At 41.7% G+C, this 25,788-nt stretch overlaps 1 protein-coding gene across 1 annotated transcript; it reads right to left on the reverse strand.

The window, feature by feature from the left end:
- Positions 1 to 611: 611 nt before the first annotated feature.
- LOC134585578 (odorant receptor 131-2-like) lies at positions 612 to 1,349 on the reverse strand. The gene has a single exon (XM_063441017.1). The coding sequence runs from the start codon at positions 1,347 to 1,349 to the stop codon at positions 612 to 614; it is 738 nt and encodes a 245-aa protein (XP_063297087.1).
- Between the last annotated feature and the right edge of the window lie 24,439 nt (positions 1,350 to 25,788).

A 25,788-nucleotide genomic window follows, 5' to 3' on the forward strand; every position in this document is an offset into this window, starting at 1 on the left:
AGTGAGGCTGCAGGGGCATGTTCTATACACCAAAACTGCTTCATTAAGCTAAAGTTGTTCAGATGACTATAGTGTTCCTTTAAGTAATTATTCACTTAAGAGGAAATTGCACTTTGCCGAAAACACACCCATAGGAAAAAAATCACTCAAATACATAAAGCTATACTTTTGTTTAGGTTGGAGGAAAGATGAGACAAGGGGGATATGATAGAAACATTTAAATACATAAAGGGAATCAACAAAGTAAAGGAGGAAACTATATTTAAAAGAAGAAAAACTACCACAACAAGAGTACATTAGAGGGGCAAAGGTTTAAAAATAATATCAGGAAGTGTTACTTTACTGAGAGGGTAGTGGATGCATGGAATAGCCTTCCAGCTGAAGTGGTAGAGGTTAACACAGTAAAGGAGTTTAAGCATGCGTGGGATAGGCATAAGGCTATCCTAACTATAAGATAAAGTATTTAGAAAATTGGGCAGACTAGATGGGCCAAATGGTTCTTATCTGCCATCACATTCTATGTTTCTATCCAGGGTTGCATATTTAGATAATTACCCTTTAAGTACTTTAATAATCTTTAACAGTTGATCCATAACAGGGTCCTTTAACAGTCAAGTTGTATTCGGAGATACTTTTAAACAGAAAACAAACTTTTTGATATAATTGCGGAGCAATTCATCCCTAAACCCATAAATCAGGGGGCTGAGGGTCCGAGGCAGGCACATGAGGAATAGGAAGCTAAATTTTGTTGCTATCTGAATATATTCTTTAGAATGCATTTCTATAAAATTGTGGACAAAGGCACTCATGCATAACAGGAGCTGAAAGGCGTGGAGCAGAATGGTTTTGCCAGCTTTAGAAGCCGATGAATTTTTCGACTCAATGTTTACAGCAATTAACATAATCTGGATATATGTGAAAATGACAATCAGCCCCACCAACACGAAGCTCGATATATCAGCGACAGCATTTATAATTTGCTTCTCTTCAGTTTTTAAGAAAATCCTTTGGGAACATTTAACACTAAGCAAATAGAAATTAGTATTTTCATTTTGAACCATAATGAAGAAATCTGTAATGTTTGGAAGAAACCCAATGATCCATATCACTGCAACAGCAACAAGAGAGTTATGTCTGGTACAAGCCTCCATGTGTCGTAGTGGGAAACATATAACCACGTAGCGTTCCAGAGACATGACCGCAAGATTGTATGGGGTCACCTTGAACGATGCCGCTAGCACGTTTACTATGATGTAGCAGATCGGCACTGGGATGTACAGTGGGACAAAGAGTGCAGACAACAATAGAAAAATGCACAGAGAGACAAATATTGTGTCAACGATAAGCATATGAGCAAATAGTAAATAGCGAGGTTTCTCCCGGACTTGAGCAACAGAGAAAAAAATTATCAGAAGCACGGTCGCAAAGTACAAAAAAAACAAAAAGGATAGTATCATAAGGATTAAGAAAACTGGTATCATTATTTCATACAAATCGCTAATAAATGTAGAGGTTTGGGTCGTATTGCTGTATGGTGAATTTGCCGGTGTGAAATTCATGCTGTTCATTCCTTCCAGGTAGGACTTTGTTGGAATCTGTGAAAGTTTATAGTTTGCAAATAAGGTCTCGGCAACCAAAGAACATATATTCCTGCATTGAATTCGCTTAATTTCATTACTAAAAATAAAAAAAGAAATAAATGAAAATAAAAATATATTTATTACATTTAAATAAATGGAGTGCAATTTAAGGACATATAGGGATTTCAAAATGTTATCAATCGCTAAATAAAATTGATAAAAATAGTTAAAATATAGTATAAAATACCTATTAGTGGAGCGCTATAAATGTCTGAGGTAGGGGTTCCTTTAACTTTCCCCACGAATACAGTATTAGAATATACTTGAAGATACATAATATGAGAAAGAAGAAGAAAGAACAATAATAGTGTAGACAGTCTAAAAATTGCAACCAACTGTAGAGCAAAACATAGAAACATAGAAACATAGAATGTGACGGCCGATAAGAACCATTCGGCCCATCTAGTCTGCCCAGTTTTCTAAATACTTTCATTAGTCCCTGGCATTATCTTATAGTTAGGATAGCCTTATGCCTATCCCACGCATGCTTAAACTCCTTTACTGTGTTAACCTCTACCACTTCAGCTGGAAGGCTATTCCATGCATCCACTACCCTCTCAGTAAAGTAATACTTCCTGATATTATTTTTAAACCTTTGTCCTTCTTATTTTAGACTATGTCCTCTGGTTGTGGTAGTTTTTCTTATTTTAAATATAGTCTCCTCCTTTACTGTGTTGATTCCCTTTATGTATTTAAATGTTTCTATCATATCCCCCCTGTCTCGTCTTTCCACCAAGCTATACATGTTAAGATCCTTTAACCTTTCCTGGTAAGTTTTATCCTGCAATCCATGAACCAGTTTAGTAGCCCTTCTTTGAACTCTCTCTAAGGTATCAATATCCTTCTGAAGATATGGTCTACAGTACTGTGTACAGTACTCCAAGTGAGGTCTCACCAGTGTTCTGTACAATGGCATGAGCACTTCCCTCTTTCTACTGCTAATACCTCTCCCTATACAACCAAGCATTCTGCTAGCATTTCCTGCTGCTCTATTACATTGTCTGCCTACCTTTAAGTCCTCAGAAATAATCACCCCTAAATCCCTTTCCTCAGATGTTGAGGTTAGGACTCTATCAAATATTCTGTACTCTGCCCTTGGGTTTTTACGTCCAAGATGCATTATCTTGCACTTATCCACATTAAATGTCAGTTGCCACAACTCTGACCATTTTTCTAGTTTACCTAAATCATTTGCCATTTGGCTTATCCCTCCTGGAACATCAACCCTGTTACATATCTTGGTATCATCCGCAAAAAGACACACCTTACCATCAAGACCTTCTGCAATATCACTAATAAAAATATTAAAGAGAATGGGTCCAAGTACAGATCCCTGAGGTACCCCACTGGTGACAAGCCCAAGCTTCGAATATACTCCATTGACTACAACCCTCTGTTGCCTGTCACTCAGCCACTGCCTTACCCATTCAACAATATTGGAATCCAAACTCAAAGATTGCAGTTTATTGATAAGCCTTCTATGTGCAACAGTGTTAAAAGCCTTACTGAAATCTAGGTAAGCAATGTCTACTGCACCACCCTGATCTATAATTTTAGTTACCCAATCAAAAAAATCAATAAGATTAGTTTGGCATGATCTCCCTGAAGTAAACCCATGTTGTCTCTGATCTTGAAATCCATGTGTTTTTAGATGTTCAACAATCCTATCCTTTAACATGGTTTCCATCACTTTCCCCACTACTGAAGTAAGGCTTACTGGCCTATAGTTGCCCGACTCCTCCCTATTACCTTTCTTGTGAAGGGGCACAACATTCGCTAACTTCCAATCTTCTGGGACTACTCCTGTTAACAATGATTGGTTAAATAAATCTGTTAATGGTTTTGCTAGTACACCACTAAGCTCTTTTAATAGCTTTGGGTGTATTCCATCAGGTCCCATTGACTTATTTGTCTTTACTTTTGACAGTTGAAATAGAACCTCTTCCTCTGTAAACTCACGTGTAATAAATGACTCATTTATCCTTTTTTTAACAGAGGTCCCTTTCCTTCATTTTCAGCTGTAAATACCGAACAAAAATATTCATTGAGGCAGTCAGCTAGACCTTTATCCTCATCTACATACCTTCCTTCTTTTGTTTTTAATCTAACTAATCCTTGTTTTACTTTTCTTTTCTCATTTATGTATCTAAAAAAAGTTTTGTCCCCCTTTTTACTGACTGTGCTATTTTCTCTTCTGTGTGTGATTTGGAAGCTCTTATAACTTGCTTAGCCTCTTTCTGCCTAATCTTATAGGTCGTTCTGTCTTCCTCACTCTGGGTTTTTTTATAATTACTAAATGCTAACTTTTTGTTTTTTACTATTTTGGCCACATCTGCGGAGTACCACAGTGGTTTCTTGAATTTTTTGCTTTTACTGACAAGCCTAATGCAATTTTCTGTTGCCTTCAGTAGTGCAGCTTTTAAATAATCCCATTTATTTTGGACTCCATTTAAATTGCTCCAGTCTGATAATGACTCCTTTACACATATTCTAATTTTAGAAAAGTCTGTTTTTCTAAAGTCTAAAACTTTTGTTTTTGTGTGGTGTGACTCAGTCACTGTTCTTATATTAAACCACACTGACTGATGATCACTGGATCCTAAACTTTCACCTACAGTAATATCTGGTACCAAATCTCCATTTGTTAACACTAAATCTAGTATGGCCTCTTTACGAGTTGGCTCCTCAACGACTTGTTTTAGAGACAATCCCAGTAGGGAGTTTAGAATATGTGTGCTTCTGGCACAAGTAGCTATTTTTGTTTTCCAATTCACATCAGGAAGATTAAAGTCACCCATGGTGATAACTTCCCCCTTCATTGTCATTTTAGCTATTTCTTCAACTAGTAGATTATCTAACTCTTCAATTTGTCCTGGGGGCCTATAAATCACACCTACACGAACTACTATGTTCTGGGGCCTATATAATATTGGCTCTGTAAGGTGGGCCTTTTTGCTCTTAGGGCACATCACTGGTACGATAATATCTCCTCCAAAGGGGATATAAGAAGAGAAGCGACCAATGTGTAGTTTTGTAAACTTATAGACTTAAAATCGTATGGTAAGTATTGTGCTCACCATTTTTAGAGCCTTCAATTCCTGACTCTAAGGCTAATAAGCAGAGTGCCAATTTCCTGGGGATGGCTCCTCCACCCCAATGAAGATTCTCTGAGGCTTCAAAGGACTTAATGGGATAACATATACAAATGTATTGTTTACAATAAAAACATATAAAGTTAAAAAGTCCAATTCTGCCTAAACGCATTTCACTCATCCATGAGCTTTTTCCGTAAGCTGCAGTGTAGCCTCAAGAATCTTCTGTCTTTTAAATGTCCGGTAGGTCCCCTAGGCCCTTCTTCTTTAGGTCACGTGTGGTTAGATTAACCAATCCTCCGTCCATATTCCATACCATACCATCAGACAATTATCTTCACCTATGTTTTAAAACTCTCTATAAGCTAATTGTATTTGCCACTTTTTGTTAGTGGTAGTTAGTGGTGCCGGTTAGTGGTTTGGACTGAAACATTGACACGTTGATGGGTGTTTTACACTGAATTAATAGAAGCAAGTATTTTACTTACAAAGTTGTCCTGAGTTTGCAAGAACAGGACCGGGAAATCCAGTGTTGATTTCAAGATTTTATATATATATATATATATATATACATGTATCTGAGTATGTTTGTATTTAGATGCCATTGGTGGTTGCTAACTAAACAAAGAATTGTTGTAAATTGTTAAACAAATTGTTAAGTTTAGTTGAGTATTAACCAAGTCAAAAAAATATGCAAATTTGAGTTATTTTAGCCTAAATTTTGAAATTTGTCTCACCACATGTGTAATTCATAGGAGTTATTTCAGTAAACGTCAAATTGTCATCACAATGAATTGAAAATCAAGTTGCAATTTTTAAGTTAAAATAGTCAAAATCTGAGAATGTTTGTTAATAGCTATTTCTATAAAGATGTTACACCACTTTCAAATTAATGCAACTTACAGGCAGGGTTATTTACTAAAGTCAGAAGTCAAAGTGAATTTCACATTTAAAGTAGTGGCTGAGTAGCTGAACTGAAAGCATCGCAGACTTTTTCTGGTTTGGTTATTTTGACCTTAGAGGGGCTCTGTAGGCACCTAGATCACGTCATCTCATTCAGCATGTGTGTGTATCTGTGTCATTATGTGTGTCAGTGTATGTGTATCTGTGTCATTATGTGTGTCAGTGTGTGTGTATCGGTGTCATTATGTGTGTCAGTGTGTGTGTGTATCTGTGTCATTATGTGTGTCAGTGTTTGTGTATCTGAGCATTTTGAAGGGAACATTGGCAGCTTTTTACCGTCAAAGAAAACATGCAGAAAAAAAAATACTTAACCCTATGTACTCCCTAAACAAACATAACCATGCCTACCCCAATGTCCATACTCAAACCACCTATCCATACCCCCATTCCATAACCCTATGTATTCTCTATCCATACCCCCATTCCATAACCCTCTGTATTCTCTATCCATACCCCCATTACATAACCCTCTGTATTCGCTATCCATACCCCCATTACATAACTCTTTGTATTCTCTATCCATACCCCCATTCCATAACCCTCTGTATTCTCTATCCATACCCCCATTACATAACCCTCTGTATTCTCTATCCATACCCCCATTACATAACCCTCTGTATCATCTATCCATACCCCATTACATAACCCTCTGTATTCTCTATCCATACCCACATTACATAACCTTCTGTATTCTCTATCCATACCCCCATTACATAACCCTGTGTATTCTCTATCCATACCCCCATTACATAACCCTCTGTATTCTCTATCCATACCCCCATTACATAACCCTGTGTATTCTCTATCCATACCCCCATTACATAACCCTCTGTATTCTCTATCCATACCCCCATTACATAACCCTCTGTATTCTCTATCCATACCCCCATTACATAACCCTCTGTATTCTCTATCCATACCCCCATTACATAACCCTCTGTATTCTCTATCCATACCCCCATTACATAACCCTCTGTATTCTCTATCCATACCCCCATTACATAACCCTCTGTATTCTCTATCCATACCCCCATTACATAACCCTCTGTATTCTCTATCCATACCCCCATTACATAACCCTCTGTATTCTCTATCCATACCCCCATTACATAACCTTCTGTATTCTCTATCCATACGCATTTGAACGCCAACATTACATACAAACACTCCTCTGAATTCATACACACACACAGTCCATACCAAAACATGTTTACATTCAAACGCACAAACACTACTCACAAATACAACCGTGCAAGATGGGCAAATGGTCGAACCCCAGCAAAATATTGTTGGAGTTGCACAACGGTTAAAGGACCATTATAGGCAGCCAGACCATTTCAGCTCAATGCCAGGTCCCCCTAGTTTTAACCCTGCTGCTGTAAACATAGCAGTTTCATAGAAAGCTTTCTGAAGTTCCCTCCTTCTTCTCTAAAGTCCTGAGCAGGGCAAACAAATGGAAATCCCAAGATCTGAATAAAATCCATGAAGTATGAGACAAGGCTTTATTCACTAAACTAATTGTAAGATTCAGGATGTTACATCCATACTGCGACAATAGACAAACTGGAAAATGTTTAAAGTTCTGCACTTTTACCTATATTTATCAATTCAATTTCCACTTCTCTAGAATTCATAGTTTAGTGAATAAAACCTTGCCATACTTCATGGATTTTATTCAGATCGTTTACTTTGCTCAGGATTTCCAGAGAAGAAGGAGGAAACTCCATAAAGCTGAATCCTAAACTGAATGTTAATTTGAATAAAAAGCTATGAAGACATGCTACAGGTGCTGGGAATTTCCAATAACCCAACTAGAATAACTCACCTGTCCTACACTAACCAGTGCTGCACACATTCAATAACATTACTGACTTCCAGAATGCTGAGATTAAATTGCTGACAAATTCCTTTAATAAGTGATTGATTCGGTAAATACTAAATTTATTTGCATACTTACTGTAGCTCTGTGTTCCAATGGTTAAATCACATCGCTCTCTATCCTGCAGGCTCTTTGCTCTTAGGATAAATTCAGTCCCAGTATTTATCTCCTTCTCACACCCTGTATTATTCCTCTGTGGGCCTGATTTGAGGCAGAGTAAATCACACAGCGGGCTGCATAGACAGGGTTAAACGTCAAGAGTTTATTCTTCCGTAACAAATGCTTTTCCCAAATGATATAATGTTTTTTTCACATAATGGACAATAGAGAATAGTTTAACATGTGATACTTGTCAGTGTTGATGTATTCACTCACTATAAGTTGTTTCTTGTCTTTGAAATGAAGTTGTTACATATTACATAGTTACATAGCTGAGAAGGGACTTGCTGTCAGGATCGGGACAGGGATCCAACACGCAGAGTACAAACAGTAGCCAGATACGTATACCGGACCTTAGAATGGCCGGACTAACGTAAGTAGTACAGTATAGAATGGTCAAAGACAAGCCGAGGTCGAGGGTAACAGAAGACAGGTAAGCGAGAGACAAGCCAAATCAAGGGTAACAGAGATAAGCAGAGTAAGGTAAACAAGCCAGGTCAAAACCAAAAGGGATAATAGAATACACAAGCACTGAGTGACTAGAACAAGCTAGAACCACGACAGGGCAATGAGCTAATGAAAGAAGCTCTGTTAAATACCCTGTTCAGAGCAGTAACCACGCCTCCAAGGCGTCCTGATTGGTCCTGCAGCCATTGACTGACAGGTTGTTCCGGGGGAGTGTCCTGATGACTACTTCCTGCCTAGATGCTGTAAAAGGCAGTCACTCCTTCGCGGCCGGCCTAGCATGACCGGATAGACCGCGGGGAAGGGAGCCATCAGACCGTCTGGATGGAGGAACAGCTAAGTCTCTACCTCTTTCGGAGGTAGAGACCACAGGTACCCTGACACTTGCGTCCATCAAGTACAGCCTATGTTGAAAAAAGTATGTGGGGGAAAGCTATAGTAATGCTCTGGTTTACAGAAGGGAAAGTCTCCTGAGGTATTATCACTGCAGCCTGGTCCAGGGGAAGAGGTCCTCAGAGACCCCAGTCAAACTTTGGCGACAGTGTCTCAAGTGCTTCAGAGACCCCTGGTAATAGTGAGGAAACTGGCTTGACAGAATTATTCAGTATACAGGAGCTCTGTCACATTTGGTGGTAACAGTGGGATGGCTTCATAGCAATTGGGGAAACACCCAAAAGGCCACAGGGATTACTGCATATCTTCCAGAACTAGCACCTGTCCAGTGTCATTATCCGATGAGGAGTTCCAGAGAAGAGTGTTGAATTAGTTATCTTCAGAAGCAATCCATCAACACAGGTGGTGCAACAGACGTGGGAGGATGTGACCACAGAGAAGGACCAAGAGAGGCAAATCTTTCTGGCAAGGCCTGAGTAGGGGCAGAGTTTGTAAAAGAAATGGGGTTAGTGCCATAGCAGCAAAGGCATAGCCAGAAGAGAGAGCTATGGAGTACCTGCATTTTAGGCCTCATCCCATCCTGGAGGACATTGAGTGTCTGGATTCTTGGATTCAAGATATAATATTTCTGGGGGCGTTATGGAGCTTTACATGCCAGAGACTGGCATAAATACCTCAGCAAGCCTGATGTCTACTTCCTAATCCAGGGCTTGGTCTACAGTGACCCTGGGCCCCTGTGGGATTTCAGACAGTGTAATGAAAACTATGGGGCTGAAGAGGATGTCTGGGTCTGGGAGAGGCGAACCAGTGGCCATTCCAGAGATCTAGTGTGAACTGATGGACCTGAGAAATGGAGTTTGGAGATGGAGTGTAAGGAGATCCAGAATGTGTTCCAGGGAGAGAATGCAGGCAGCATCTTTCCCCAGCGGCAGATAGAGTTCAGGGCAGAGGAAGTAACAATATAAGGAACAGTAATACGGGCTAAAATCACTGTCTGTTACGGCTTCCTTGGGGTTTGGGTGTTAGGATCCTCTGCTACTGTGACAAGGTCCAGGTGAATTTTGAATGCATATGGTTTGTGAACATTAAAATAAGATTGCATTTTAACAGGTTTTTCAAATATTGTAGAACTTTTTCCACTGGTTACTCTCTTACAAGCTGCACTTGGTAAGTTGCAACAAGAATGTCAACCTGTTTTACGAAGCTAACTGATGCCCAAACAGCACTGTTTAATACAGACTTAGCAGAATGTCTTAGGAACCCATATGAAACTCACAGGTTTGGAGAGGCAGAATATATTTTCAAGTTTATTCTCTGACAATTCTCTAGTCTCTATGTTCCAGGTCTCTCTCCCAAGTTTTAATTGTTTTATCACATTTAATGTAATTTATAAACATGAATTTTCTATATATATTTATATATATTTATTTTTCCTCGCCATATCCATGGCAGCATAACAATGGGTAGCTCCTCCCTATCCCTAGTAAGATAGGAACCTAATTAAAACAGAAGGTATAAGTAACCCCTCCTACCCCTCCCGCCCTCAGTCTTTTTGTTCCTGTCCTATCCCTAGGACAGACTTAGTCATTCTAAGACTAGAACATTTTCTTTTTGGCTTACCAGAGGGTTGTTACCTTCTGCCTCAAGGGAGTTCAGCCTCTCTCCCTTGGGAAGTCTTCACAGTACACGGCTCTGTGCGAAGATGACCCCTGAAGATACCCCTTTAGTGACCGGGGGTTCTAACTTGCTGTGACCCTAGGGGTAGCAAGATCATGCCATCACAATATTTCCTGCAGTGACCAAGAGGTAGCAGGCTGGGCATGCAAATACAGAGCACATGGATTGCAAGGATTAATATGACATTGACTAACATTCCATCGCTGAAAGAGTTAATGTGCGACTGACTAGCATTCCATCACTGAAAGGGTTAAAGTACAACTCTATAACTTTTACTTTCCCATGGATTTACTTGCTGTGACCTAAGCTTAGCAAGGTTATGACATCATCCTATTTCCTGCAGTGACCATGGAGTAGCAGGCCGGACATGCACATACAGAGCACATGGATTGCAAGGAGTCTGAGATTAATTATCATTTCATCCCTGAAGGAGTTAAAGTGAGACTGACTAGTATTCCATCACTGAAAGTGTTAATGTACAACTCTGCTATCTTGTACTTTCCCATGGATATACTTGTTGTGAACCTAAAGGTAGCAAGATGATGCCTTCACCCGATTTCCTGCTGTGGCCAGAGAGTAGCAGGCTGGGCAGACACATACAGAGCATATATATATGGATATAAATCCTTCCATCCTTCACCGGTTTCATCTGAATGATAAGAGTTTCCTACTAATTTGAAATTCATGGCTATCTACCACTTTTATTACATTATTAGATGTCTCTATGTTTGGTTTTAGGCATTCACTAGCTTTTTTTTAATCCTATTTCTAAGTCTCTGTTCTTGGTAATAGGCTATTCACTGTTCTATTCCTCTATCTCAGCCTTTTGACCTGTTTTATTATAGGTCCCTAAGTTTCCATTCAGGTTTTTCCTTGGCGTTTAACAAACGCGAATACGCAGGCACTTGTCGAACGGTCACTCCATGCCGTTTCCGCGCATGCACAAAAATGTGATTCGCTCATGTGTATTTTGAAATGTAAGTCCAGTTGCAGTGGTTGCAGTGTCGTACTGGCTCCCACTTGTAAGCACAATTTTATCTTATTTGTTTTCATATATTAAGTAAGTAAATTTGTGTGCAGTTTTTATCTTATATTGAATTCTCCTGTTTGGAAGCATATCATAGATAGTTTTCCTTTGTCTGTTGACAATTTACAAGTCATTAAGCCAGAAATAGTCTCCAGCTAGGAAGCCTATGTAGGTTGCATTATATTCTAGCCATAAATATGACTTTCTCTACTTTCTCTACTAGCTGGGCTCTTTGGTTTAGTACCTGGTCCATGAATGTACCCTCGTAAATGAATGTATCGAGAGAGCGGCAGAGGGAAGGAAAGCTTGTCTACTTCAAGAACTAAGGTTCAGGAGTCACTTTCGATCCAATGACTCTCTTTAACTTCCTTCCTGAACCTTCTACATTTAAACGCAGCAAGCGCTCCCAATTACAACCCTGACACACCAAGCTAATCCGGTATCTCAAAACTTTTTCCAAAACTGCTGAACGCTGTTGGAGAAAGTTTCACTTTGCACCTGACTTCCTCCACTATAAATGTATGCTGCGCTCCTACACTCTGGCTCTTTCCTCTGCAAAAGTAAATTACTTCAACACCCTCATAAGCACACTGTCCTGCCTTCACACTTTTAATACTCTCCTTCGCCCTGTTGCTCCCCCTCCTCCTACCACCCTGTTCTCCTCAAACTTTGCAACTCACGTCACTGAGAAGATTTCTACAATCAGGGAAAAGATCTCTAACCTCTCTCCCTCCCCTTCCAATACATCACCCAACCCCACTTACTCCACTGTTCTATGCTCATTAGCACATGTGATAGATGCCCTGTCCCTGGATTTAAAAACGTTCTGTTCCATTCGCCTGTCTGTTCAGTAGATTGCATTCCCCTCCTATTCTAACATTGTCCCATTCGACTACCGAACAACCCCACGAACCAGGGACCACCCGGGAGCTTGTTAACACCTATTAACACCTTGGAACGGTTTTCACCGCAGTGTTCTAATTGTTCGTCTGGGTGGCCGCAATTCCTATGGACAACCATGAGGTGGCGTCCATCTTGTATGCAGGAACGCAGGCAGCAGTGTTTGAGCATAAATCTCATGTAACTGAAATCGGATCCAGACACTCCCGAACACCACTGGACTTCCATCATAGCCTGCGTTCGGTTCTACACAATTGGCACTGTTCAGTGGAATCGTTCGTCTGAACAAGAGGAACAAGCTCCAGGGTAAGACCAATGACTATGTTCAGTAGTTTGTTCATTTTTAAACTACCGAACTAGACCGACCACTAGCCTTGATTCTATGGAACTATTTTGGGCATAGGACCATGCGTGCGGTTGGTAAAAAATAAGACTTCCAAGAAATTCCTGAACCGATATGGGTGATTTTTGGATATGTTGTTCACCCAGATCGGGGCTATCAGGGGATTTAACTTTTGTGGGGTTTTTGTATGTTTTAAAGGTATTTTTTGGGGTACTATAAAATGTGTGTTTTTGTGTCTGGAGACAATTGAGTTGATACAGTATTTGACTCAATTATCTCCCAGGTACAAAGGAGGGATTGACCTAGTGTGTATGAGAGTGTCCTTGATCTGAGAGCCAATGTGATTGTGTATTTGTTTCTACTGTGCTTTACATTCATGTCCAGGGGGGAGTGTCCTTCATCTGAGAGCCAATGTGATTGTGTATTTGTTTCTACTGTACTTTACATTCATGTCCAGGGAGGAGTGCCCCTTGCATGGGGATTATCATAAAAGGCCAAGTGTGGTCCCATTAAAGTCAGTTCACTTCACCCTCAACACGCAGCCTCGTCTCGTGATTGTAGGGAACAGCTATACCTGCTTCAGGGTGCTATACTGGCTATAATCACTAGCTCTTGTAAGAGCTACACAGTTATACCTGCTAGACTCTCTGTAGGAGAGGTCCACCCACTGGAAGCTGGATCCTGGGCTTGGGTCTAGGGTGGGTGGAGTGCAGCGAGACCCTTGCCCAGCTGCGTTGGCTAAGGGGCTATGGTGCTTATGGTGTCCAGTGCGGTGCTTATAGTACTCCAGGCTACTAGGAAACAGCAATTGGCGAAGGCTCCCAGGCGGGGTGCCAGGTGGTCCATCACAGCACCTACTACAACGGAAGAGGTTTCTGCTCTGCTCCGGTTCTCCCGCCCCACCACCTGTTTCCTTAATCCTATTCCCTCATATCTCATCCGCACCCTGTCTCCTTCTCTTGCTCTTCCTCTCACTAATATTTTCAATCTCTCCCTTTCCTCCAGCACATTCTCTTTCACCATTCAAGCATGTAACCATAACGCCAATTCTGAAAAAGTCCAACCTTGACCCTAACTCCCCATCCAACTACCACCCTATATCACTACTACTGCCATTTGCCTCCAAGATCCTTGAGAGAGTTGTGTGTGCGAGATTGAGAGACTTCCTCGAATCCAACTCTCTGCTTGACCCACTTCAGTCTGTATTCCACGCTCGTCACTCTGTTGAAACAGTTATGACCAAAGTATCCAACAATTTAATCACTGCTAAATCTCGCAGCAATTACTCTATCCTAATTCTACTTGATCTTTCTGCTGCCATTGACACTGTTGATCATCAACAGCTTCTTCTCATGCTCCATAATCTCAGTCTACGAGATACTGCTCTCTCTTGGTGCTCTTCCTACGTCTCCCAGCACTTTTTCAGTGTTTCTTTCTCTGGCTCTGCCTCTTCTCCCCAACCCCTCTCTGTTGGCATTCCCCAAGGTTCTGACCGTGGTCCCCTACTGTTCTCCATTTATACTGACTCCCTTGGTAAACTCATCAGCTCCTTTGGCTTCTATTATCATTTATATGCATATGACACGCAAATCTACCTGTCCTCTCCTGATCTCTCTCCACCCATCTTGACTCGTGTCTCTTACTGCCTCTCCGCGATTTCTAACTAAATGGCTGCTCACTTCCTTAAACTCAACCTGTCCAAAACAGAACTTCTGGTCTTTGCTCCCTCAAGTGTTGCTACTCCCGTGTCTGTCTCCCTCCAAATCAACGGTGCCACCATCACATCTACCTCGCAGGCTCGCTGCCTAGGTGTTCTCTTTGACTCCGACCTCTCCTTCACCCCTCATGTCTAGTCAATCACCAAATCATGCCGCTTCCATCTCAAAAACACTGCTCACATCCACTCCTATTTAATCTATAATGAATGCAGTGGCAAGGCTCATTTTCCTGCACGCCCTCACCTCCCACACCCCCCTCGGTCAGTCCCTACATTGGCTTCCAGTTAGATAAAGGGCTCAATTTAAGATTCGGATGCTAGCTTACAAGTCCCTACATAATGCTTCTCCAGCCTACCTATCCTCTCTAATACATAAGTATGTCCCGTTGAGGCCACTGCGCTCTGCCGAAGACCTACGTCTATCCTTTGTCCCTACTCCCACATCTGATGCTTGCCTCCAAGACTTCTCCAGGGCTGCACCTTTTCTGTGGAACTCCCTTCTCCGTTAGACTTTCACCCAGTCTCCACTTCTTCAGAAAATATTTGAAAACACACTTCTTCAGGAAAGCATATCATTTAAACTGTTAGCAGGTTTTCATTCCCCCCCTCTTGACTCCTCTCCTGCAACTGTCAAAAATAATCCAAGTTCTCAATGAATACTTTTCTAGCAACCTATTTCATTACCTCTACTTATACCTTTTGTGTCACTATACCCCATTCCATATTACCTCAGCAGAGAGAGCGTTGTGTCACGTATTCATCTGCTTATAAAAATGTATAAAAAGCAGCAACCAAATCCACAGAAGGGTTAATGCTGAGCAGCAATTATGCAAATGGGAACCTGATAACTGCCTTTGGGGTCAAAGGTCGGTTACAGCCTATCAGATCCACAGGCGGGGTATTTAGGCCCAGTTCTCATCCTGTTCAGTGCCCTGTCGTGGTTTCCCTTGTGGTTGTCCGAGAGCGCGTTATTGATTCTGGTAATGCTGGTTATTTGACTTTGGCTTTGTTTTTGACTTCCCTGTTTTCTGGCATCCCTGACTCCTGGCTTTTCCTTATCGTTGTGTCTCTTTCTGTATCCCTTGACCTCGGCTATTCCTGACTATTCTTTGGTACGTTAGTCCGCCCATTCTAAGGTCCGGTATAAGTTACCTATCAGTCCTCTGTGTTACACAATTCTACGTGCTGGATCATTCTGTAATCCTGACACTTTGATCCAGGTCCTCCACCATAAGTATGATAGGATGGCACAAGGGAGGAGGTTAGCTTTCCTATAGAAATTCCTTGGACAGTAATAACTATGAATCCATCCCCTAGGGTTGAGCAACTTTTCTCCAAAATTAAACATGTTCGGAAAAGGGACACCCTTAACATCCAACACTTCTCTTGCAGAAGTTGCAAGAGCCAAAATCAAGCATCCTGACAGTTCCATATTGGTACCCAGTCCATGTTTCCACTTCTGCTTATCTTCTTCAGTACCTCCATGGGATCTCCCAAAATAGTTCTTCCCTCTTCCATTAGATCCAGTGCTAATTTCCTCATTCTGAAGGTTTCTGTTTCAAATATTTTTATGGAGTTTCTTTTTAAACATATATACATATAATGTAATAACAATAAACATATTGACAATACACATTGATAATACATGAGTTTTAACAATGGGGCTACAAAGTTACCAACAATATAATGAAAATACAAAAAATAAAACACACTCAAAATTAAAAAATAAATAAAATTACATTAAAAAATAAAATAAATGTAAGGGTTTTTCAGCTGCAGTAATTAATACCCTTCTGAAGACCATGGAAATGTATATCCTCAGCTACCTTTACAGAGCTGGAATGCCTTTTTTTCTGGTCTATTTCGAATTACATGTACAGGTACAGTTACATGTCTCAGCACTCTCTGATCTCTCTTTTCGTGAAAGGTATTTATTTTTGGAGGTATCTAAATATCTGTCGGCTGTATTTCTATGATTCCTCGGTTAACCATTGCTCAACATGGAATTATTCCCGTTTTTTGGGGGGGGCTCTGAAATCTTCACCCCTTTTAACCATGAGACGCTATCTCTCCACAACTGGTTAATATTAAGTTAGCTCTATCTGTCAAGCATGCAAAAGTGTCATTCAAATTTGTGCATAAATACAGATATATATATTGGAAATTCACCACATATACATTAACCGTGCAGGCTAATATACACAGATATAGAAAAAGTTATATACTTGCACAGGTCTGCCTCGGCTGTCCAATCTAAAATAAGAAGACACAGACCTAGTGCAATATTGTTAAGGTAAATAATAGAATGAAAAGAAAAAATTCCAAACTCACAATTGTGGAGTGGTTGAAGTACCACTCCAAACAATCAGACCTCAGGAGGATCAGCCCCTTGTGATCGTAGGATCCGATAGATGAACAGCTGAAAGCACTCACTTGATGACCGGTAAGGTATAAAAGCAGTGTTCCATTTATTAAGACATCAAAGAAAAATTATTAAATATATTAAAAATATGCTCCTGCCGCTGATAAAGAGGGTAAGAGTCCAATAAGTCCAGGTCTATGTTGGCCATTTCTCACCCTGGCTCAACAGTATCCCTAAAGGGCAACTGTTGAGATTAAGGCGGAATTGTACGGAGGATAGTACTTTCCACATACAGGCCCAGGAGTTGTTAAACAAATTTAGAGAGAAGGAACATCCAGAGGACATTTTAAGTAGGACGTGGCAAGAGGTAGAAAGGTTAACACAGAAAGACTTACTCGATAAATCCCTAAGAAATAGAAAGGATCCCCCAAAGGATTTAATGGTTTTTAATTATAATACTGAGCATAGAGCAATAAAACGTATAATTAACAAATCCTTGCACATCTTAAAGATGGACAAAGACCTTGGGGACACACTGTCCGAAAACCCCAATATCACCTTTAGAGGGGCACCTAGTTTTAAAACTTCATTGGTAAGAAGCTATTTAAAGGAAAAAATCCCACCGATAACCAGTAATTTGTTTGGGGATTTAAGAGGTTTCTACAAATGCAGAACATGTCTAGGATGCAGGGACACTCGTCAGACTGATAAAGTAATACATAAATTTCAATCAACTAAAACTAAAAAAGAATATGACATAAGGGAACACATTACATGTCGGAGTATTAATGTAATATATCTATTGGAATGCCCTTGCAGGCTCCAGTATATTGGGAGAACTATACGCCCACTCCATGTAAGAATACGGGAACATGTGTATAACATCCGGAAGGGTGTTACGAGTCACAGTGTCTCCAATCACTTGGCCCTGCCAGAGATTTGAACCTGCAGCCTTGTCATTGGCAGGGTATGTCTTCACTATGTAGGGAACAGCTATACCTGCTCTAGAATATGTGACGACATGCCACACCCCTGGTAGACTGCAGAATAGAGTTTTGATACTCCGCCCCTCAGGAACTCCCACATTAAACAGCTGATGGCCATGTTTCATCAGCAATAGGTATTTAAATGGAACAAGCTGCTCATGTTCGCAGGCTCCTGATGACGGCGTTTTGAACACGCCAAAATGCGCGTCGAGCCTTTTCTTTTTCTTTAATCTCTGCACTTGGTAGCACTTGTTTATTTTTGTTACCACTATGGTTACTGATTTTTAGGTGTTTATTTATAACGTTAGTAGGGAGAGTTGGTTCAGGTAGACACTAGTGCAGGGGTTCTCAACCCAGTCCTCAGGACCCCCTACCAGTCCAGGATTTAGGGATTACCTGGGTGTGTCTAAGGTGTTAGGAAAAAAAAAAACACCTTAGACTCTCTCTTAGACACACTCAGTTAATCTCTAAGTCCTGAACTGGTAGGGGGTCCTTGAGGACTAGGTTGAGAACCCTTGCACTAGTGGTTAGACCACGGTGTCGAGGTAACTTTTAGGGTGAACTGAGAGATTGATTTATTTATTTTTTGTGTGAGGCTTTTTATCTGCGTTTAGACCTGATTACCCGGTCCCTTGTTCTCTCTCCCTAACCTCGTTTACACTACCTTCCTGTCAGTCGGACACTACACATCTACACATCACCTACTTCTATTACCTACATATTTTGGAGGGTTACCCCCGCATTGGAGCTCCCTATTAGGTGGTTACAGTGGTGCAGGTCATGAGCCCTTGACTTTTATCCGGACTCCTGACCTGCTCTCTGTTTACTATATTTCTCCATTTTGTATAGTGAATGTAGTGTGTGCAAAGTAAATGCAGTGTATGTGTATAGTGAATGCAGTGTGTGTGTAGTGTGCGTGACGTGAATGCAGTGTGTATAGTGAATGCAGTGTGTTTGTGTAGTGTGTGTGTATATATAATGAATGCATAGTGTGTGTGTTTGTGTAGTGTGTGTATACTTAATGCAGTGTGTTTGTGTAATTGATACCGGAGAAACTGACGGAAGCCAAGCACAGAGAGATGGACACAGGTTTCTTCAGGAAGGAAGAGATTCTTTATTCGATTCACCGAACGGGACTCAGAGGGACTAATGTCACCAAAATACAACAAGATCTGAGCTTCGGACAATAGTGTAGGCTCCTTATATAGGCATGTAACTCCTCCCATAATAAGCTCCACCCACACATACTCTTACCCAATCAATCGAACAAGAACTAACTTCCTGTTTGACCACATGGCTTGCCCAGCACACTGGAGGAGGGGAATACTACATCCTGTATTCTCGCACATGCTCCGTACACTACTGATTGTATCTTTGCCACGTGCAACCAACCTACCGATACACCAGTATATGCACGTACACATGCCACGTGGTAATCTCGGCCTACTAAATTTATTTTTACCGAGATTCCACCACATTCCCCCCTTTGATGCTTCTGATATTTTCACAATTCCAGAGGCATCACTTAACCATAGTTTGCATATACCTCAGGTTTTCATGAACCAGACCAGACTTTGCGATTCCCTAAAGACATGAATCCCTCAACATTCCTCTTCCTGTACTGGTTCTCCTTGATTTAGAGCCTCATATCTATATATAGCCATTATCTGTGCAGCAGCCTTTCTCTCTGCTATATTTTCTATAATGCCCTGCACATATCTAACTACCAAAGGAATAAGACATGGCAGGAGAAGACACAGCATTAAGATTAGCATGACTCCACCTACCAATGCCTTAATTCCTCCAAACTGCTCATACCAGTTACCAAACCAACTACTTGGATTATACCCTTTCCATACTTGAGTAGGCACATGCGCTAGTTTAACCAAATGGCTAGTAAGCTCAGCTATTGCTTGCCCTTCATCATCTATTTGAAGACAGCAATTGCTTAGGTTAAACTTCCCACATACACCTCCCTCTACTGCCAATAGGTAATCCAAAGCTAATCTATTTTGGTAAACGGCTGTCCTCATCCTAGTATTATGCTTCGCTAGGAGATTGAGCGCTTGCGATGTCTCATTGGTAATTATCTCAACCACTGCCTGTAACCTTATAATACGGTTGAGCATATATATTGGGGTTCTATATCCAAAAGTACCATCCTCTGCCCACGTAGCTGGCCCATAATAATCTATAATACGCTGGGGAGGCCATTCATTATCTTCCCAGGTACCTATCTCTAGGGGCCCCCTTTTCTTTCTATGATTCACATCATATACTTTAACTCCCAAAGTCTCTCCTGTTTCAAACGGCAACAAGAAGAAGGATGGTTTGAGCATACCTAACACACATGCCCCTTCCCAGTCCTGTGGTAACTCCGAATAGACTTTCTTACCACAGATCCAGTACAAATTTGCTGGGGCTTTCCAGCTAGATGTAATAGATAGATCAAACCACACGTCCTTTAAATTGGTATAACTTGCAAACGGGTTAGGTGGTTCTGAGACATTTGAAGCCGACCACCAAGTTGTATTCTTTGTATTATCATCATAAGCTTTTTGCCCTAGACAAGTCAATTCTCCTACAGATGTATTAAACATTATTCCTTTCCTTGCTATGCAAACGTAACCTATAATGGAGGTCTTTAATCGCCACTCAGATTTACCTCTAACACTCATTTGATAATCGGCTTGAGAAGATATTATTTGTTCAATTGTCTCAGAACCAGAATACATTACCTCCCTTGCTTCCCAGGGCCATTGGTCTCCCATATTAGTACCTCCACACACATAGCAGTTGGTCACACTAAGACTACCAGCAATACTCTCAGCCAGATCAATAAACAGGTTTTTAGCATTATGGGGGATCTTATTTTCTACACTCATCTCTTCATAAAAAGAATGGAAAACCTGATGAGTTTGGGATGCTACGGTATCGGTCTCTATCCCTATAAATAATATTGTCCCAGGATCCAAACCCGTCCCATATATCTGAAACCCAAATACGTTTCTGAACCTATCTATAAATTGTTCAGGATTATTAATAAGTATATGGACTGGGTTACATTCCATAGACTTACAATATGGTTTGGTAGGCAACTTAGTAACAATCATATCCCTATCTACTGTCTGTCCCCGAGTTGCCCACCCTACACAAGACCAATATATACATTATCAGGTGCATTTCTCTTGACGTCTTCATCCTCATTCTTCGTCCGTGCGATGGCACCTCAGCTTCCAGGTTATAAGGGCTGCAAGGAATGGAGTTCTGCAGGTCCTCTCTTCCCTTCACAGAGGTCCCTTCAAGACACTCTGGCTATGTCACGTGGGTAAGTGGTCAGGCTTTATTATGGCCGTCAAAACACTTACTTACGGATCTCTTTAATCACACTTGAAATCCCGATATCTCCTCGTCACTCTGACTGAGTCGTGCGCTTTAACCGGATCTTGCAGGGATTCTCTGGATCTGGTGTAGCTTGCCAAGAATCTACTGATGCTGGTTTAACCCTGGAGTGATGAATCCACGGAGTCACTTCGGCCACCTTTATAGCTGTAGGGGTAGACAAAAGAACAACATAAGGACCCCTCCACTTAGGTCCCAACGGTACACTGTTCCACTCTTTTATCCATACTTGATCTCCTGGATGATAACTATGAACAGGGGGATAAATATTCACAGGTAATCTATCTTGTACCCACTTCTGTACCTCCTCCATAGTTTTACCCAACTCTACAACCTGCTGCTGGGTAATTCCTTCTCCCAACTGACTCAAATCCCCCCTTAAGTTACCAAGTACGGGAGGTGGACGCCCATACATGATTTCAAAAGGTGAGAGACCCATCCTTCTGGTAGGTGTACTACGAATACGCAACAGAGCTATGGGCAAAAGAACATTCCACTTAAGCTGAGTCTCTTGACACATCTTTGCCAATTGGTTCTTAATAGTTCTGTTCATCCTTTCTACTTTCCCAGAGCTCTGAGGTCTATATGCCGTATGAAGCTTCCACTTAATACCAAGCATATGAGTCAGTTGTTGTAGGCACTGGTGAACAAAGGCTGGACCATTATCCGATCCTATAGAACATGGTAGTCCATATCGGGGTATTATTTCTCGCAACAGGAATCGCACAACTTCTCCTGCTTTCTCTGTACGAGTAGGACATGCTTCTACCCAACCTGAGTAGGTACACACAACTACTAGTAGGTAGCGATGTCCACCGGATTTAGGCATTACCGTATAGTCTATCTGAAGATCGGACATAGGGAGTCCCCCCATATACTGGACTCCCGGTGGTTTCACTGGTCCTTGCCTTGCGTTATTCTTGGCACATATCACACATCTTCGTACAATGTCTTGAGTCAAGTTGGACAATCTTGGTATGTAGAAATGTTTCCTGAGAGATTCTTCCATACTATCTCTTCCAGAATGTGTCCCGTTATGATAGTTCTGGACAATTTCTACAGCTAGTGATGCTGGAATAACTATTCTTCCATCTTCTAACTGATACCAATTGTTCTCCAGGTACTTCCCAGCTTCAGTCTTTAACCACTCTTCTTCTTGAGCTGTATAAACTGGAGTCCATTGAGACAGTGGGGTCAGTATAAGAGCAGCTATATGTTCCACATACTCCTGTCTTCCTGATTCAGCGGCACGCTTAGCTGCATTATCTGCCATCCGATTTCCTTTGGTTACATCACCATCTCCTTTCAGATGCGCCCGACAATGTATGATACCAACTTCTTTCGGTTCCCACACGGCTTCCAGTAGTTGTAATATCTCAGCTGCGTACTTGATTTCTTTACCCTCTGAATTCAGTAGTCCTCTTTCTTTATACAAAGCTCCGTAGGCATGAGTGGTTAAAAACGCATACTTGGAATCCGTGTAGATGTTCACTCTTAAACCTTCAGCCAATTGTAACGCTCGTGTGAGTGCAATTAGTTCTGCCTTCTGTGCCGATGTTCCTTTTGACAATGGCCGAGCTTCTATCACCCTGTCTATGGTTGTTACTGCATATCCTGCATAGCGAATCCCTTCTTTCACATAACTACTACCGTCCGTATAGTACTGGACACCAGGGTTCTGAATGGGAAAGTCACGAAGGTCTGGTCTACTTGAGAACACTTCATCCATCACCTCCAGGCAATCATGTTGACTCTTAGTAGGTTGTGGCAAAAGGGTAGCTGGATTTAAGGTGTTAACAGTCTCTAGGTGCACTCTAGGGTTCTCACACAACATAGCTTGATACTTAGTCATGCGGCTGTTACTAAACCAATGATTGCCTTTATAGTCTAGCAACGTTTGTACTGCGTGCGGGACTCGCACATGGAGTTCCTGACCCAGAGTAAGTTTATCAGCTTCAGCTACCAGCAGGGCGGCAGCAGCTACGGCTCTTAGACAAGGTGGAAGACCACTGGCCACTGCATCCAATTGTTTGGACATATATGCAACAGGTCGTTGCCATGATCCCAAGTACTGTGTCAATACTCCCACAGCCATTCTTCTCTGCTCGTGTACATATAAGTAGAATGGGCGTGTATGATCAGGTAGACCTAATGCTGGGGCACTCATCAAAGCCTTCTTCACATCTTCAAATGCCTTTTGCTGTTCAGGGGTCCACAGGAAGGGATCGTGCTCTGTACCTTTTATAGCTGCATAAAGAGGTTTCGCCAATATCGCATAACTGGGAATCCATATCCTACAGAAGCCTGCTGCCCCCAAGAATTCACGCACTTGTCTTCTATTCTTGGGTATTGGTATTTGGCATACAGCTTCTTTTCTCTCTGGCCCCATTATTCTTTGACCTTCAGAGATATGGAATCCCAGATACTTGACAGTTGGCTGACACAACTGAGCTTTCTTCCTGGACACCTTGTATCCTGCCTTCCAGAGAATGTGTAGTAAATCATGTGTTGCTGACATATTTCTCTTGTAACTGCCGCTATCAACAAATCATCTACGTATTGCAATAGTACACACTCTCCTGGGATGGACTTGAAATCCAGTAAGTCTTGACTTAAAGCTGATCCAAATAGGGTAGGTGAATTTTTAAACCCTTGGGGCAGCCTTGTCCAAGTCATCTGGCGTTTCGAGCCCGTTACAGCATTTTCCCATTGGAATGCGAAGATACACTGGCTTTCCGCAGCAATTCGAAGGCAAAAGAAGGCATCTTTGAGATCTAGGACAGTAAAATAGGTAGCCCCGCCCGGAATTAAAGCAAGCAGGTTATATGGATTGGGCACAACCGCATCATTGACTGCTCTCAAGTCCTGCACAGGGCGATACTCATCTGTACCGGGCTTTTGAACAGGCAACAATGGGGTGTTCCAGGGGGAAGTACAGAATTTTAGGATACCATACCTTATGAACTTATCCAAATATGATTGTATATTCTTCGTGGCCTTTTGTGGGATATGATATTGTCTTAAGCTCACTGGATAACCCCCAAGTTTTAGTTCAATTCAAATTGGTGGAATATTGCGAGCAAGTCCTGGTGGGTTGTTCTCTGCCCACACTCCTGATAAATTGAACAAGGATTCATCACTCTTAGGGTTTTGGCTAGTCAACACTGTATAAAGTCGCCACTCTTCTTCCTTTGGTACAGATATTGTCATTATACCTGAAGGTCCATTGAACTTTAAAGATGTTGTTCCATTAGGTAGAAACGTTATCTGTGCTTGTAATTTTGACAACAAATCACGTCCTAGCAGTTGGACTGGACATTCAGGCATATAAAGGAATTCATGTTTCACTACGTGGCCTCCCAATGTACAGAGTCGACTTTTAAGAACCGGTTTAGCAGCACTCCTTTCAGTTGCTCCTATTATGGTGATAGTTCTTCCAGATGGAGGAGAGACTAGGTCAGTCACCACCGAATGTTCAGCACCAGTATCAATCATGAAAGCACTCCTTTTTCCCCCTATTGCTACATTGACCATAGGCTCCGCTCGGCCAAGGGGGATGGAGCCCGGTCGGTATCAATAGTCCTCCATGACTGTGTCAGCCAACCCCACAAAGTCCCTATCTTCTCTATCGCGGGGTCTCTGCGCTGCTGGATAGTACCTGTCTCCACTAACACTTCCTCTATTATTACCACTATTCCCTCCAGGACCTCCTCTACCTCTCGCTCTGCCTCTATAATTACTATATCCTGCCCTAGGTCTGTCTCTCTCATACTGTTCCCTTTGTGGACACTCACTTCTCCAATGCCCTTCTTCCCAATACAATACGCGCATTGATTCCTACTCAAGGGTTCCCTATTCCATTTACTCTCGCCTTTATCCATTCCCCTATACACTTCCTTTTCCCTTCTATCTATGCCTGCGATGGCTACCGCTAGCATATCTGCTTTTCTACGCATCTTACACTCTTCCTCCTTCTTTGTCTCTGTTTCCCTATTCATGTATACCTTATTTGCTATCTCCATTAGTTGGGTTATAGACATCCCTACGAACCCTTCTAACTTTTGTAGCTTGCGCTTTATATCTCCGTAGGCTTGGCTGACAAAGGCAGAGTTAACCATCCGGGAATTCTCAGGAGCCTCCGGATTAAAGGGGGTATACAAACGGTATGCCTCCAATAATCGGTCATAAAAGACACTGGGTGATTCATCACTTTTCTGTAATACCTCAGCCGTCTTAGACATGTTAATCGCCTTCTTTCCTCCGGCTTTCATGCCAGCAATAATAGCGTCCCTGTAAGCTTTTAAATGGACCATGTCTGCGCCATTGACATTCCAATTTGGATCGGTGTTTGGATAATGGGCTGCGGCCCATGCTGCTGGGTTGGCCTGATTTTGTGTACGGGCCACTTCTTCCAGCGCTTTAATTGCCGCTTGATTTATCCTTGTCCTTTCCTCATTATTAAACAATGTCATCAACAATTGCTGGCAATCAGCCCAAGTGGGATTATGTGTCTGGACTATAGAGGTAAACAAATCCGTCATGGCTTGAGGCTTTTCGATGTAAGAGGAGTTATGGGTCTTCCAATTAAATAGATCAGTGGTTGTAAAAGGGACATAGACGAAGACTGGATCAGCATATTGTATCTGGCCGTCACCGTTAATATGTGTCGGGCCAGGAGTCAATCGAAGAGGCATCTGATAATGTCGGGGTTGTAGGGTACCAGTCATTTGTCGGGTTAGTATGGGGCTTCGTTGAGATACGTCAGTTAGGGGTTCCGGTCGAG

The sequence above is a fragment of the Pelobates fuscus genome, chromosome 1 (genome assembly GCF_036172605.1).
Source record: "Pelobates fuscus isolate aPelFus1 chromosome 1, aPelFus1.pri, whole genome shotgun sequence".
In the NCBI taxonomy this organism is placed as follows: Eukaryota; Metazoa; Chordata; class Amphibia; order Anura; family Pelobatidae; genus Pelobates; species Pelobates fuscus.

What these genes read in the sequence shown, in the direction of transcription:
- LOC134585578 (XM_063441017.1), bottom strand. Translation starts at nt 1,349, where the DNA reads ATGCTTATCGTTGACACAATATTTGTCTCTCTGTGCATTTTTCTATTG.